The 13,048-nt window shown below is 37.3% G+C and overlaps 1 protein-coding gene across 1 annotated transcript; it reads left to right on the plus strand.

Moving 5' to 3' along the window:
• The first annotated feature begins 508 nt into the window (after nt 1-508).
• Nucleotides 509-11,760, plus strand: LOC140838271 (deSI-like protein At4g17486). Its single transcript, XM_073204443.1, has 5 exons — nt 509-635; nt 5,921-6,187; nt 10,325-10,612; nt 10,987-11,067; nt 11,488-11,760. The coding sequence occupies exons 2-5, from the start codon at nt 6,025-6,027 to the stop codon at nt 11,628-11,630; spliced, it is 675 nt and encodes a 224-aa protein (XP_073060544.1). The 5' UTR covers nt 509-635; nt 5,921-6,024; the 3' UTR covers nt 11,631-11,760.
• Nucleotides 11,761-13,048: the final 1,288 nt, after the last annotated feature.

Genomic DNA, 13,048 nt, shown 5'->3' on the forward strand with positions numbered 1-13,048 from the left:
ATATTAGAGGAGAACGAGGATATGTCACCAGAAGTACTCTATTCAGTTAAAAGGTATTGGTATGGATCTAAAAAAAACCAGAAAGGTACAGAGGAGCTGAAACTCTTCCAGGCATTGAAAGCGTTGGATGCTGCTGATGAGGGAACTGATATTACAGTATACAGATGGTGGTCGTGGAGGGCCCCGGTAGGGTCGTCGCAATTCCCTGATGATCAGATAAGGGTAGGCAAATACTTCTGCTGATATTCGAGGAGGAGCAAAGTTTGTTTGGTTATGATTTTATATTTTATATAAGCAAAAATCGACCATATGAACAAAACCGTGATACTCTAAAATCGAGCCAAACCGTAATAAAATGATTTGAATAGGATATCTCAAAATCTCAAAACCGAACAACTAAATCATAATTACGTGAAATCGAACTAGACTTGCCAGCCCAATAACAGAGGGGTCCGAGTGCAAATATTATAAACGTTTCGGTGGTTTATCCAAAAAATAACTAAATGAAGGGCTAAATAGCTAATTCAAAAATTTCACCCAATTTAGCCCCATACATACACTGCCCCCACCAATTGGTTCTCCTCTGCACAATTCCCATTTCTTCTTCGCCCCAAGCGGAGGCGAGCACAGCTCTGGTAAATTCTCCGTACCGATGCTGTTTTTTCTTTGATTTCATCTATGTATAATTTTTGTTCGATTTCATTTTCTGAGTATCTTACTTAAATTCCAATTTCATTTGATTGTTCTTTCTTTTTTTTAAATCTTTTTTACTGTGTTTCCTCGACGGCTTTGGATTTTTGTTCATCCTTTGGTTAGTATGAGTGTTTTTCACTTGATCTAAGAGCTCCTGATTCTTTAGATCCGTGGTATATAAAGTTCTGTGCTGGCTAGGGAGATCAAGGTCCGAACGAGCTTAGATCTGTCTCGTAACATCTGAAATTATGTACTGATTTTGTCGATTTTTGGATTTTTTTGATATGAATGCTCTGTTACTCGTACTCGCGTAAGAATTTTGCATGGTTATTATTATGCTCGTTACTTGATTTTTATTTCGCAAGTATGGTTTTACTTGTGATTCGATCTGTGCTTTTAGTCGCTTGATATCCAATTTGTTTTTAGTCGCTTGATATTTTTTACCAAGCATATCTTTAAACTGGTTTGCGGTTGCCAATGGAGGTGAAATATGAATAATAATAAATATAAAAAATGTCAAAAGGGTGTGTTTTTACGATTTCCAACAGTAGATTCTTCATTATCAAACCTCGTGAATGCCTACCTGTTTTTAACTTCACGCGTGCTCTTTCATCCGGCTGTCAGCAACCCGGCCGCTTTACCCGGAAAGCCTGGCGTTTTCCCCAATCCTACGGTCCTTGTTGTTCTCCTTTGACTCCAGTCCCTCGTTCCCACCCCCTCCAACTAGTAGTCATTATCATCATTCATCAGTACGATCAGACTCAATTTTTTTTATCATTATCGATGGACTAAAGTGAAATTTGACAAATTATGTAGGGACTAAATTGACATTTTAATGGTTGAAATAAAAAAATTAAAAATAAAAGTGTGTTGAATTTTTTTTTTAAAATCAAAAGTGTAATTTTAGTATCATATAAGGTAAAATTGGGAAAAAAAGTTGGTGTCCTCTCTAGATAGTTATTATCATGTCCTCACACTTAATAATATAGTATAGATATATATAAAAATTATCATATAGCAGTGAAAAAAACAAAACAAAAAAGCGGACGAATGAAATTAGTCCAAATTAGCATTCCAAAAGTGAAACTGCCAAAATCACGACATATGAGGTGCCAGTATATGATAATTCATTGCATATTTTGGTCGATATGGGTGGAAAGAAATAGAAGAATTTTTGAAGAGACAACAGAGATTGTGGACGAAGTTTGGGAGAAAATAAAATTCAGAGTTGCGAGTTGGTCGACGATATTGCCAGAGTATAATAAATCTGTCTCAGATTTAGTTAAGGATTGGAAATATGTATGGTCGTGATTATGGCGTTGTAGTGTTGATTTTATTTCCCTTCTAATGTGCGGATTGCTTATCCGCTTATTGTACTCTTTTATTATTATTTTTTTTTTATATGAAACAATATTTTATTATAATGACAAGTGGATAAGCTATCCGCACATTAGAGATGAAATGAAAACAAGATTACAACGCCACAGTCACGACCAAACATATTTCCAGTCCCTAACTAGATCCAAGATACAAAGATGTTTATACTCTGGCGATAATATCGACCAACTCGAGACCCTGAATTTTATTTTCTCCCATACTTCATCCAGTGATTCCGACTTGTCTTCAAATATTCTTGTGTTTCTTTCCCACCATATCGACCAGAATGTGCAATGGATTATCATATACCAGAATCTCGTATGTTGTCTCCCTGTTTGCCAGCTCGGTTCCATAATAAACATGTCTTTTGCGTTTTCCAGGAACGTCCATAGAAACCCCATCTCTTTTAGCACTTTTATCCAAATGTTACTTGAGAATGAGCAATGCAATAACAAATGATCTTGATTCTCCTCTTTTTTTCGGCACAGACAACACCATTGCGGGCATAAAACACATGCAGGCCACCTTCTTTGCACAAAATCGCAAGTTTGTAATTTCTCCAATGCCACTATCCACAAGAAAACTCGAACCTTTGGAGAGACAGGTACTTTCCAAATATTGTGACAGAATGAAAAGGATTGGAGGCTAGGAAATGTGGAAAAGAGTTATAGAAAGATCTAACAGAAAACGAACCGGAGGAGTCCCCCAACCATCTTCTAAAATCCCCAACACCCCACTCAACACGAACGGTATCTAAAACCCCTAATAGTACAGCAAACACATGCTCTTCTGTATCGTTAAAATTCCTTTTAAAACGTAAATCCCAACGGGTTAGAGAGTTGACGCTGCTATAAGCCAAATCTACAAAGCTAATGACATGTTTGTTACACACATTAGAAATCTGAAATAAACAAGGAAAACGATCTCTAAACGGGACTCCTTCCACCCACTCATCCTCCCAAAATCTAATGATATTACCCTCTTTGAACACTCCCCTAACCAACTGATTAAAAGCCGGGAAAGATCGAGAAATGCATTTCCAAGGACTTCTAAAAGTTGAATTCCCCGCCAACCTCAAGTTTCATCCATTATCTTGAAAACCTTAAAGACTGTTAATCACTTTTTTTTCCACGGAGTCCCTATTTCCACCACCATTTTCCAAGAAGTGCTCTGTTTCTTAAGCAGATATTTCCCAACCCCAGACCGCCCCTGTCCTTTGGTTTGCACACTTGCTCCTATCCTACTACATGACAATGATTTTCCCCGTGCTCGGTTTCTTAAGCAGATATTTCCCAACCCCAGACCGCCCCTGTCCTTTGGTTTGCACACTTGCTCCCATCCTACTACATGACAATGATTTCCCCGTCGGCTCCATCCCAAAAAAAATTCCTCATTATTTTTTCCATTTTTTTTTCCACCCGATTAGGCACGCTGAATAACGACATAAAATAAGATGTCATGGCACATAAAACTGCTTTAATCAAAGTGAGCCGACCCCCCCTCGATAGGAAGGACTTTTTCCAACTTGCCAACTTTTTTACCATTTTGGATAGTACCAGTTCCCAAAATTCCATAGCCCTAGGATTTCCTCCCAACGGGATCCCTAAATATTTTATCGGCAATTTTCCTTTTTGGCACCCAATTGCCAGTGTCAATTCATCGATTTCCTCTTCCGCGTTTTTTTCCAAATTAATCTTAAGTCCCGAATGTTTGAACCCTTTTAGAATTTCCACTATTGCCAACAAATGCTCTTGTGATTGTGCAAAGAATAACGTGTCGTCCGCAAATTGTATATGCGAAATTTGAACTTTTTGTCTCCCAACCTCGAACTTTTTTACTTTCTCCTCTTCTTTTGCCTTATCTACCCATCAACAACAAGATTAAAAAGGAAAGGGGATAATGGATCCCCTTATCTTAGTCCTCTTTCCCCTTTGAATTTACGTCGTGGCCTTCCGTTGATAAAAATTGAAAACGATACATTGGAAACACAGCCCATCATCCACCTCCTCCATCTATTACCGAATCCTTTTTCCTTAACACATAATCCAGAAATCTCCAATCAACGTTATCGTAAGCATTTACCAAGTCCACTTTAAAAACCCATCCTTTCTTTTTGTTTCTTCTATATACCTCCACAACCTGATTTGCAATGAGACAAGAATCCATAATCTGTCTTCCTTTAATAAAGGCACACTGATTCTCCGCAATTGTAAGACTCGTGACTTTCTTCATTCTACTTGTCAACACCTTCGCCAAAATCTTGTACAAACTCGTTTTCAAGCTAATAGCTCTAAAATCGTTAATCCTGATCGCATCTTGTTTCTTTGGAATGAGACAAATGTAGGTTTTGTTTGTGATGCCATTAACAATGCCACTCTCGTAAAATTCAGCAAAACCCTTCATTACATCCTCTTTTACCGTATCCCAATTGTTTTGAAAGAAAGCCATTGTGAACCCATCACTTTCGAACACCGTTTTTTTACCTCTACCTCCGAAAATGGTACCTCCAACCCCTCTGCTTGAAATCTATCTAACTCACTCCATTCCAATCCACGAAAATCCCCCTCTTCCCCATCGAACTCCTGCGCCACCTATACAATTCCCGATAGAATCTTATAATTTCCTCTTCAATAAGTCTTTCCTCTGTGATCACGGACCCATCCTCCAATTCCACTTTGTCTATCATCGCTTTGTTTCTTCTATTGTTCATTAATGAATGGAAAAATTTTGAGTTTTTATCCCCTTCCATCATCCATTTTATTTTAACTTTTTGGCTATCCATTTGAGATTTTCTGAGCATTGCATTTTCCAATTCGACCTTAACTCCTTCGTTTCCTCTTTTAGAATTTCAGACCACATACCAGTATCCTCTAACTCGTCCATCTTCTGAATCTTAATGCTCAACTCCTTAAGTCTAATCTCCACATCTCCAAATACCTTTCTGTTCCATTTTGACACCTCGTCTTTGATCCTTTTCAATTTTTTCATGAGCTTATATCCTTCCCACCTTTGAGTAGTTCCATTATTCCACCATGCCTGAACTAAGTCTTTGAATTTATGATGAGAGAGCCAAGCATTCTCGAATCTAAAAGGAGCCGTCCCCACCTCATTTTAGCAGTGTCAAACATCACTGGACAGTGATCCGAAGTAGTTCTGGGTAAAACCGTTTGTCTGAATGTTGGATCGAATTTTTTTTTTTTTGGGATTCCTTGCATTAGGGGTTTTTCTGCACTCATTGAGAATTTGCTCGAACTGTGTTGAAATGTTTTGTCCATTTTCGGCGCCGAGGTTTTACAATTGTCAATTTGCTGGAGAATGAGCTGGTGTTGTAGAAATACGCATCATTGCAACAGCTTGGAGCCGTGACAATGGAAAGGGGTGATGTGCGGCTTAGTTGAGCGGCTAGCTATTGTTAATTTGTTACATAGCAGGAAGATCAAATTTCGCATGATGTTGAGTTGGGATAGTTAAATTTTTTGAAATACTGTACATTAAAATGGGAATCATTTTCATTCTTTTCGGAAAAAGAATATCCTCTTCATCAGATCTCCATTGGTGATGGATATCATGAGCTTTTAAACCCTTTTTATATAAAAAAGAAATTTTTGTTTCTTAAACTCCTGAAGAACAAATGAATAATTCAATTGGATTATAGGCTTGATGGGTTGAGCTTGCTAATTAGCTTCATTGTGCTGTGAAGACAAACATTAAAATCCTTTTATTAGACTTGGTATTTGCCTTTTTCCTATGAAAAAACTGTGATTGTTATTGTGTTTTCAGTGTGGGTTGTCAATTAACTGATTGAACTTGCTACTTAGCTGGACTTGTTTATCCTTTTCTCTTTGATCAGGGGATTTGACAAGTTGGATGCTAAGATGGAGTTATAAGAAGTGCAGTATAAACGCATTTTGGTGAGTAGTTTGGGGGATCAGTTGTGAGGAGGGGCTATACAAAATGCGTTTATTTCCAGTTTTATCAAGCTCCGATAGTACGCCAGAGGAGCTGAGCAATGGGAAGAAAAATCATTCGATGTTGTACCTAAACGTGTATGATCTCACCCCTATAAACAACTACCTCTATTGGTTTGGCCTCGGAATCTTTCATTCTGGTATTGAAGGTATATTCTAGTCATGTTTTCATTCAATGGTTGACTACTTGAGAATTCGACATTTCTTTGTGTCAGACTCAGCTCAATAGACTTTTTTGTTTTGATTCTCTACTGAAATTTAGTATGATCTTATTTTCACAGTTGGTGACTGATGATGGGTTGGAAGCACATTGTTTTTCACCCTTGGCTGTAGTTTGAGTTTCTTTAGTTGATTTTATTGTAACCCTGATAGTTGCTATGTGTCGGTGGCAAAGATTATGATTGCGGTCATGGTTGTCCTTGATGAAGCCCAAAATCATGCCATAGAGTGATAAACATTAAAACACATCCTCCATACATAGCATACACATTCAATCCCACACATTCGATTTCACTTCTGTTGCATCATTCTCAACTAGAAATAAATGATATTTCTCCATCAGTTTTGTTCATAATTCAAAATCAATGCTGACCAATTTCAGAAAAGTGTTCCAATCTCTGTAGCGCTGTTGAGATCTCAATCCATGCTCCAACAAACGAAAACAACTGCAAAATCACTCTTAAGGAAGAAAGCTAGTCAACACGATTATTTCCATCAATAAAGCAGTAAGAATGTTTACAAGATGATGATCAATCTTTCACAGGGAAAATGACCCCCTAGAGTAGAAAATATTCATACTATTATAATTTGTCTCTCTCTCAATGTTTGTACCTCTCCGAAATTGTCTGCTGCAAAATAGTTAACTTCCCCCTCGTTTATCCTCTCTATTATGTGCACACAACCGGCTAGAATCCCCTGAGCCCAAGTTGGTAACATTACCCCAACCCAACAATTTGCCTTGCCCTCTAGGCTATATGTTGGAAATTGGTACTTGATCTCTGCCTCCTCTTTCCACATGACCTCATCCGCCTATCTTTCCTCTCATTTCACCAGCATCTGCAAACTAATCTTTCTGTTTCACCCACTCGCCTTCTTAGGATTCATTCCAGAATGACCGAAGGGCTGGACAGATGCCGGAAAAGTTTTCTCGTGGCAGAATTAAGGATCCAAAAGACCGAGGTTCCTGATTATAATGAGATTTCGGATCACAGTGATGGTGCTGAGAGAATGTTGGTCACAGAGACCAGTGCGTTGCTGTTGAAGGCTACTTTCAATACATTTGGGAAGGCCACTGTCAGAATATTTGGGAAATTGTATGGGCAAATTGACAGGTTTGTGCAACCTTTTGATGAATGCGTAGCTTTTTCAATTGCTGGTGATATTGTCACTGAGCTGGGAGATACTGACGTGAGGAAGAACTTAGCTAATACTCAAGTTAAGGATTGTGAAGCAATCCAAGACTAGGATATGGAACGACGATTTCCACTTGCTCTCTGGAAAGAAGACTGAAGCGAGGCATGATGGAACTTGGTAAAGAGAATTTCAGGTGACAAGACTACTGCTAGTTTTGTTCTCATTTCGACTCAATTAGATGTTTTCATTAAACAAAGTACCACTCCAATGATTATTGAGGAAAAGCAACCCATTTTTTTGGAGGTAGGACTCTTGAAAAATCTATGTTGGAGGATCTATCCAGAATATTTTCAAGGCAACTTGCATTAAATGACAAAGGAAGAAAATCAGTCGGCCAAGTTCTTATAGTGTACGAGCAGCATAATGCATTTGATGGGTACTACTGGACAATTAAATTCTTTGCGGTAATGATGCTTGAAGAAAAAGACTTTTGGATTATGGTGGCTAGGATTTCGGAGCCCGGGTTCCTTCCAATGTTTGTCAATATGCTTCCGTGGGAAAGTCTTGATTTTCATGAGTTGGATGGAACCGCGGTCCTACATTGGGTTTCTTTCTATGGAAAGAAGGATGTTCAATTTGTAGTAAATCGACTTCTTAGCTCCAACTCCAGCCTTGAGGACAAGACTGATTTTCAAGAGGGTGGTAATCTTAGGAGCCCAAGTTTAGTGGGTTTGAGTGGTCAAGAATCAAGTGTTGTCATGGGCCTAAATATATTGGTCTCGAGTGATTGTTTAGTCCTCACGAGTGTTCTAGAAATAAGTGACTTGGGAAAGTGGTTAGGGAGGGGGGGGGGGGGGGGGTGAAGAAGATAAATTAGGCGGGAGAGAAGGGAAGGGCACTCATTCATGTTTATTATGTTTTGTTCGTACTAGCTTGTGCTAGGGGCGAGGAAGAGTGAGTGGATTGTTCTTTTAAAGGATTCTATCATTGGCGGAGATATTTCTCCTATTTCATATTAATAAATCTGTCTTCCTTTTCCATTAGTCAATATTTACAGAATTAATTGTGTTCGGAGATCTAGATCATAACATATTACTCCCATGTATTCTGGATCGCACTCAAGTCCCCACTCTGGTTACTTCCACCGCCACCACCGTTGCTGACTACCAGTGGTCCACTGGATGCTCCTAGGGATCAGGCGAAAGATTAAGTCACCTTCCACTCCCCCCTATTTCATCCCCATAAATCTCATAGTGCGCAAATTCCATGGTTTTAGTCATGTTGTTGTCCCATGAGTTTTCACCTCACCCTTCTTCTTAACCCATTGTTCAATCCACTTAAAAAATATCTTAGCATTTGTTCTAGTAATTTTTCAATTTTCTCAGTTAAAGTTTTGAATTGCTCCAGATACTTCTCTACTACTTGTTTACCGCAAGTGACGCCAATAATTCATGCAGGTTTGAGGTTTTCCTTCTGCTGCAGTGTCTAATGAGTTTCTGGGCAAATCTTTCCCAGCTTTCTATAACCACCAGGATCAGCTCCACTGAAACTTGGGAGCTCCACCATCCTCAGGGCATGTTTCATCTCATGCCCTCCTTACTAATGCTCTCTCTGCTGAGTGAATCAACTCTTCATGAATGGATTTATGGGGTTCATCATCCGCTTGCCGGCGGAAATCCATCCACCAACTATTATTGGAGTTTTGATTGTAGTTCTCCATGTATGATTCGCTCCTCAAACAATTTCGTCTCTGACATCCAATTTCGTCTCTGACAAGGATGCCGAAGATTTGTTTCTGTCTTCCACTTTATTTGATTGATCTCAAGTATTTTAATCCTTCTCCTCTCTACACAACACTGCCTTCTCTATAAGTTATATTTTTGATTCATCCCTTGTGGTTGACATGATGTCTTCTCCTGTCCCATATCTGACATTTCAGACCAATTGTTACGATCTCAATCCATGTTCCAACAAATGAAAGCAGTAGCAAAATTAATCAGAAAAAATAAAACTCAGCAATATGATTTCACTCAATAAAACAGTAAGACTGTTAACCAGAAAATAATCCTTCAGCAGTAATATGACCCTCCTTCCAATAGAATAATCATTCTCTCCCTAACAACGGTACCCTCCTTCCAAAATTTAAAGTTCATGGACTTGAGCCTAAGTTAACTCAACTCAAAAGTTAGCTCGAGGGTAAGGATTCTTTAAGTCCATACGTACAACTTCCAATAACTTAATCCATCCGACGTGGGACATGTAACATGAATATATCCACCTTTTGTTGTGATGTGAGAATGTAACCAGCATGTCTATGTTCTTTCAGATTCTTTTGTCTCCATGTGAATTTACCTCTTCTCTTAATCACTTTGTGAACTGGCAGATAACTGTAGCTTCTGTTGTTGGGTGTCTAAAATACATGTAATTGGAGAAGTATTTTCTGCCATTCCTTTACTTGTGCTTTATCTTTTATTTTCATTGGAAATTGCCTATTATCTTAGTTTGTAAATTTTGGCGTGAAGTCGATGCTTGTTTGTTCTTGTGTTCTAAAGTTGTTACATTTGGAATTTATAATGCAACATATATCGATACTTGGTATTTGCAAATATGAACCCGTGGAAACTGTAGCTCGATTGATTATGTCATGCATGATGGTGTAGCTTTATACTATTGACGTCGAAGCTTTGTTAACTAGAGCAAAATAATTGGATGCGATCATATTTCAAGTTAATATGAATCTGATTTCTGGTGGAATGTAATGTGGTTTGAAAAAAAACCACTTCAGACTAATGGAGTTATTTTCGGCTTTCAATGTAGATGGATTAAGGGACTCTACTACATGCACTTTTTTAGAGTTTTATACATGTGATCATTTTTGGATTTAAACGATTTATTTATGTGCTAACCATTTACAGATAATAACTAAAATGCAGCTCATGAAATGGAATATGGGTTTGGAGCTCATGAGTACCCAACTAGTGGAGTGTTTGAAGTCGAACCTAGAGGTTGCCCCGGTTTTATTTTTAGGCGCTCAATCCTTTTGGGCACCACTGACATGTCTCGTGCAGAATTTCGGTCATTTATGGAAGATCTTTCCAATAGATATCATGGGGACGCATACCATTTGATTTCCAAGAATTGCAACCATTTTACTGATGAAGTCTGTTTGCATCTGACCGGAAACTCCATTCCTGGATGGGTGAATAGATTGGCTCGAATTGGTAAGCAGTATCTTTTATTGAATTTTTTGGCATCAATTTTTGGAGCCTATTTGTTTGATCTGATGCCATGGAACAATGGGGCTATTAATTGTGCCTAGGTCTAAAATTGTAAGAGTTTTTCCCCTTTAAGTTTATGTTTTTCTTGAAAATAAATATTACCTTCAGACTTATCGTAGTCTACTCTAGTCTAGTTTTTTTTTTTTTAATTAAAATACATTGTCTGATCCATGAGATGTTGGGGGGAAATGTAAGGATGAGAGAATCTAATCTTGTTCCGATTTAAAATTTAAGCATTTCAAAGGAGAACATATCAGTAAATTCTTGGTGAGAGTGGGTATTAATTTCTGCCTCACGTAGTTCATTTGTAATTTCAGGAGCTTTTTGTAATTGTCTGTTGCCGGAGAGTATTCAGGCTTCGTCAGTCAGACATCTCCCTGACCACCAAATGTTTTCAGGTAATTTTGTTTGGATAAATTGTGTTTTTTCATGTGTTATGTCGTGGAAAATTTTAAATTTTGATAGGTGGGAGAAAAGTATCTAGGAGTTCACTTCAATTTCTTCTCTAAATTGTCAAATTTCCCGAGTATCTTTGCAATTTGTCAGCCTTTTTTAATCAAATTATTGAATCCACGCAAGCTTGTGACGATTAAATCGGCTGTGTTCTCATCTTCTGTTTTGGCATTTGATACCCTTGTTTCGTGGTCAAATCACAAAAAATGGAAATAATGGAGGGTGTCTTTTTAGCTATGCATATTGGGTGTATGAAGTCTTGTAAAGTGCATTTCCCACTGATATACTCATGGTTCTTGATGTACAAAACCCTATGATTCAACAACATTTGCGACTTAATATCTTTACATATTTTCCTAAAGCAGAAGATGGAATGGATTCCGGTGGATCATCTGAAGCAGGAGAAAGCGAAGAAGACAATCTAGACCATCACCTACTTATGGCGCCCAACAGCGATGTAGCATTTTTTAAGGACAAACCAGTAAGGCTAGCCAAAGATAATCTATGACTTTTTCTTGTTGTCCATCCAATTCTTCGATTATAGTCTTGTTTAAGATGCTTGTAAGAGTAATTTGTAAATCTCAAATTTGTTTATCAAACATTTTTCACATTATATTGAGTGCCACGGTGTTGGATTCTCTTGTTGTCCGGGTCAGAAGAGCATATTGGACCTTGTGTGTGTCATTATTTTCTAGATGTATTATTTGTAACACATGAGATCCATGTTTGCTCCGTGCCCACAAAAAACGCTTGGTTTAGTGACAGTTAAAACCGTCGTTAATGAATCTATTTGTGACATAATATTAATATTGTCGATATTTTAGCGACAATTTTATTTAACTAACGATGATTTTGTAAATCAGTCACAATGGGTCAACAGTGGTTGATTTAGCAGCGGATTTAAAAACCTTGGCTAAAGAGCATCGTAATTCATTAAAAAAAAAAATTGTGGATGAAACCGATTGATATTGAATTATTGTATGTTGGTGTAGCGATGGAATTTGTTAAAAACCGTTGCCACTATTAACGATTGTTTGTTTATAATTATATCTGTATCTATGTTTATATATTTTTTAAATACAACGTTTCAATAATATTTTTAATATTTATTATTTCTATATAAAAAAAAATTGGTAATATATTTTTATATTTATATTCGTAATTATTTATATAAAAATTTGATTCAATCAATGAAATTAAATATAGGTCACATTAATACATTGACTTAAAGTTTTTCCAAATGACATTATTAATTACGAAATATTCATATTTGTCTAGATTAAACTTTCGTTGCCCAGGATTATAAGTTAAAATAGTTTACCTGAATTCATAAACACATATTAACACAACATTGATATCTAATCTTTGGATAAAAATAATAATTTGTACTTGATAAACATAGATATCGGTGAAATCATACGCCGATGACCTCGACCTATGCGTCGCCAACCACAGTCGACCACGAATGTTCCTTCTCTGACAACAAATCGGCCATAATTTGCGATTTTTTGTTTTACATACTCACAAGTGAGACACACGACTTTCAGGCCAAAAGCGACTAAATCTGATCGTTACAATGCCGAACCGCCTCTCTAGCTATGTATTTAAAGTCGAGCCCGTGCTCCAAAATTCCAAAAATTGACCAATAATCGGTTGATATTGGAAGAAATCGCGTGTGAATAACATCGATTTTTCCAGACCTTATGCGGCGGTTTCCGACAATCGGCAGCTTTGGTGTGTTACATGGTTCGGCCGGAGTATTCAATCAACATATTGGATTCTTTATTAGGCTATAATTTCAAAGCTTAAGTTTCAACTAAATTGATCTTCACTTTAGGGATTTTTAATTTAAAAATAATTTTCAAATTTTGAATTTTCACTTTAGATTTGAACTATTACCAAAACAAATAAAATTTAAACAAATAT

This window comes from Primulina eburnea, chromosome 8, assembly GCF_022965805.1.
Source record: "Primulina eburnea isolate SZY01 chromosome 8, ASM2296580v1, whole genome shotgun sequence".
NCBI classification, from domain to species: Eukaryota; Viridiplantae; Streptophyta; class Magnoliopsida; order Lamiales; family Gesneriaceae; genus Primulina; species Primulina eburnea.

Excerpts from the sequence above, each read along its gene's own strand:
- LOC140838271 (XM_073204443.1), top strand. The coding sequence starts at position 6,025 with ATGCGTTTATTTCCAGTTTTATCAAGCTCCGATAGTACGCCAGAGGAG. Across the intron at positions 10,613-10,986 it reads GAATAGATTGGCTCGAATTG|GAGCTTTTTGTAATTGTCTG; the intron begins GTAAGCAGTATC and ends TTGTAATTTCAG. Across the intron at positions 11,068-11,487 it reads TGACCACCAAATGTTTTCAG|AAGATGGAATGGATTCCGGT; the intron begins GTAATTTTGTTT and ends TTCCTAAAGCAG.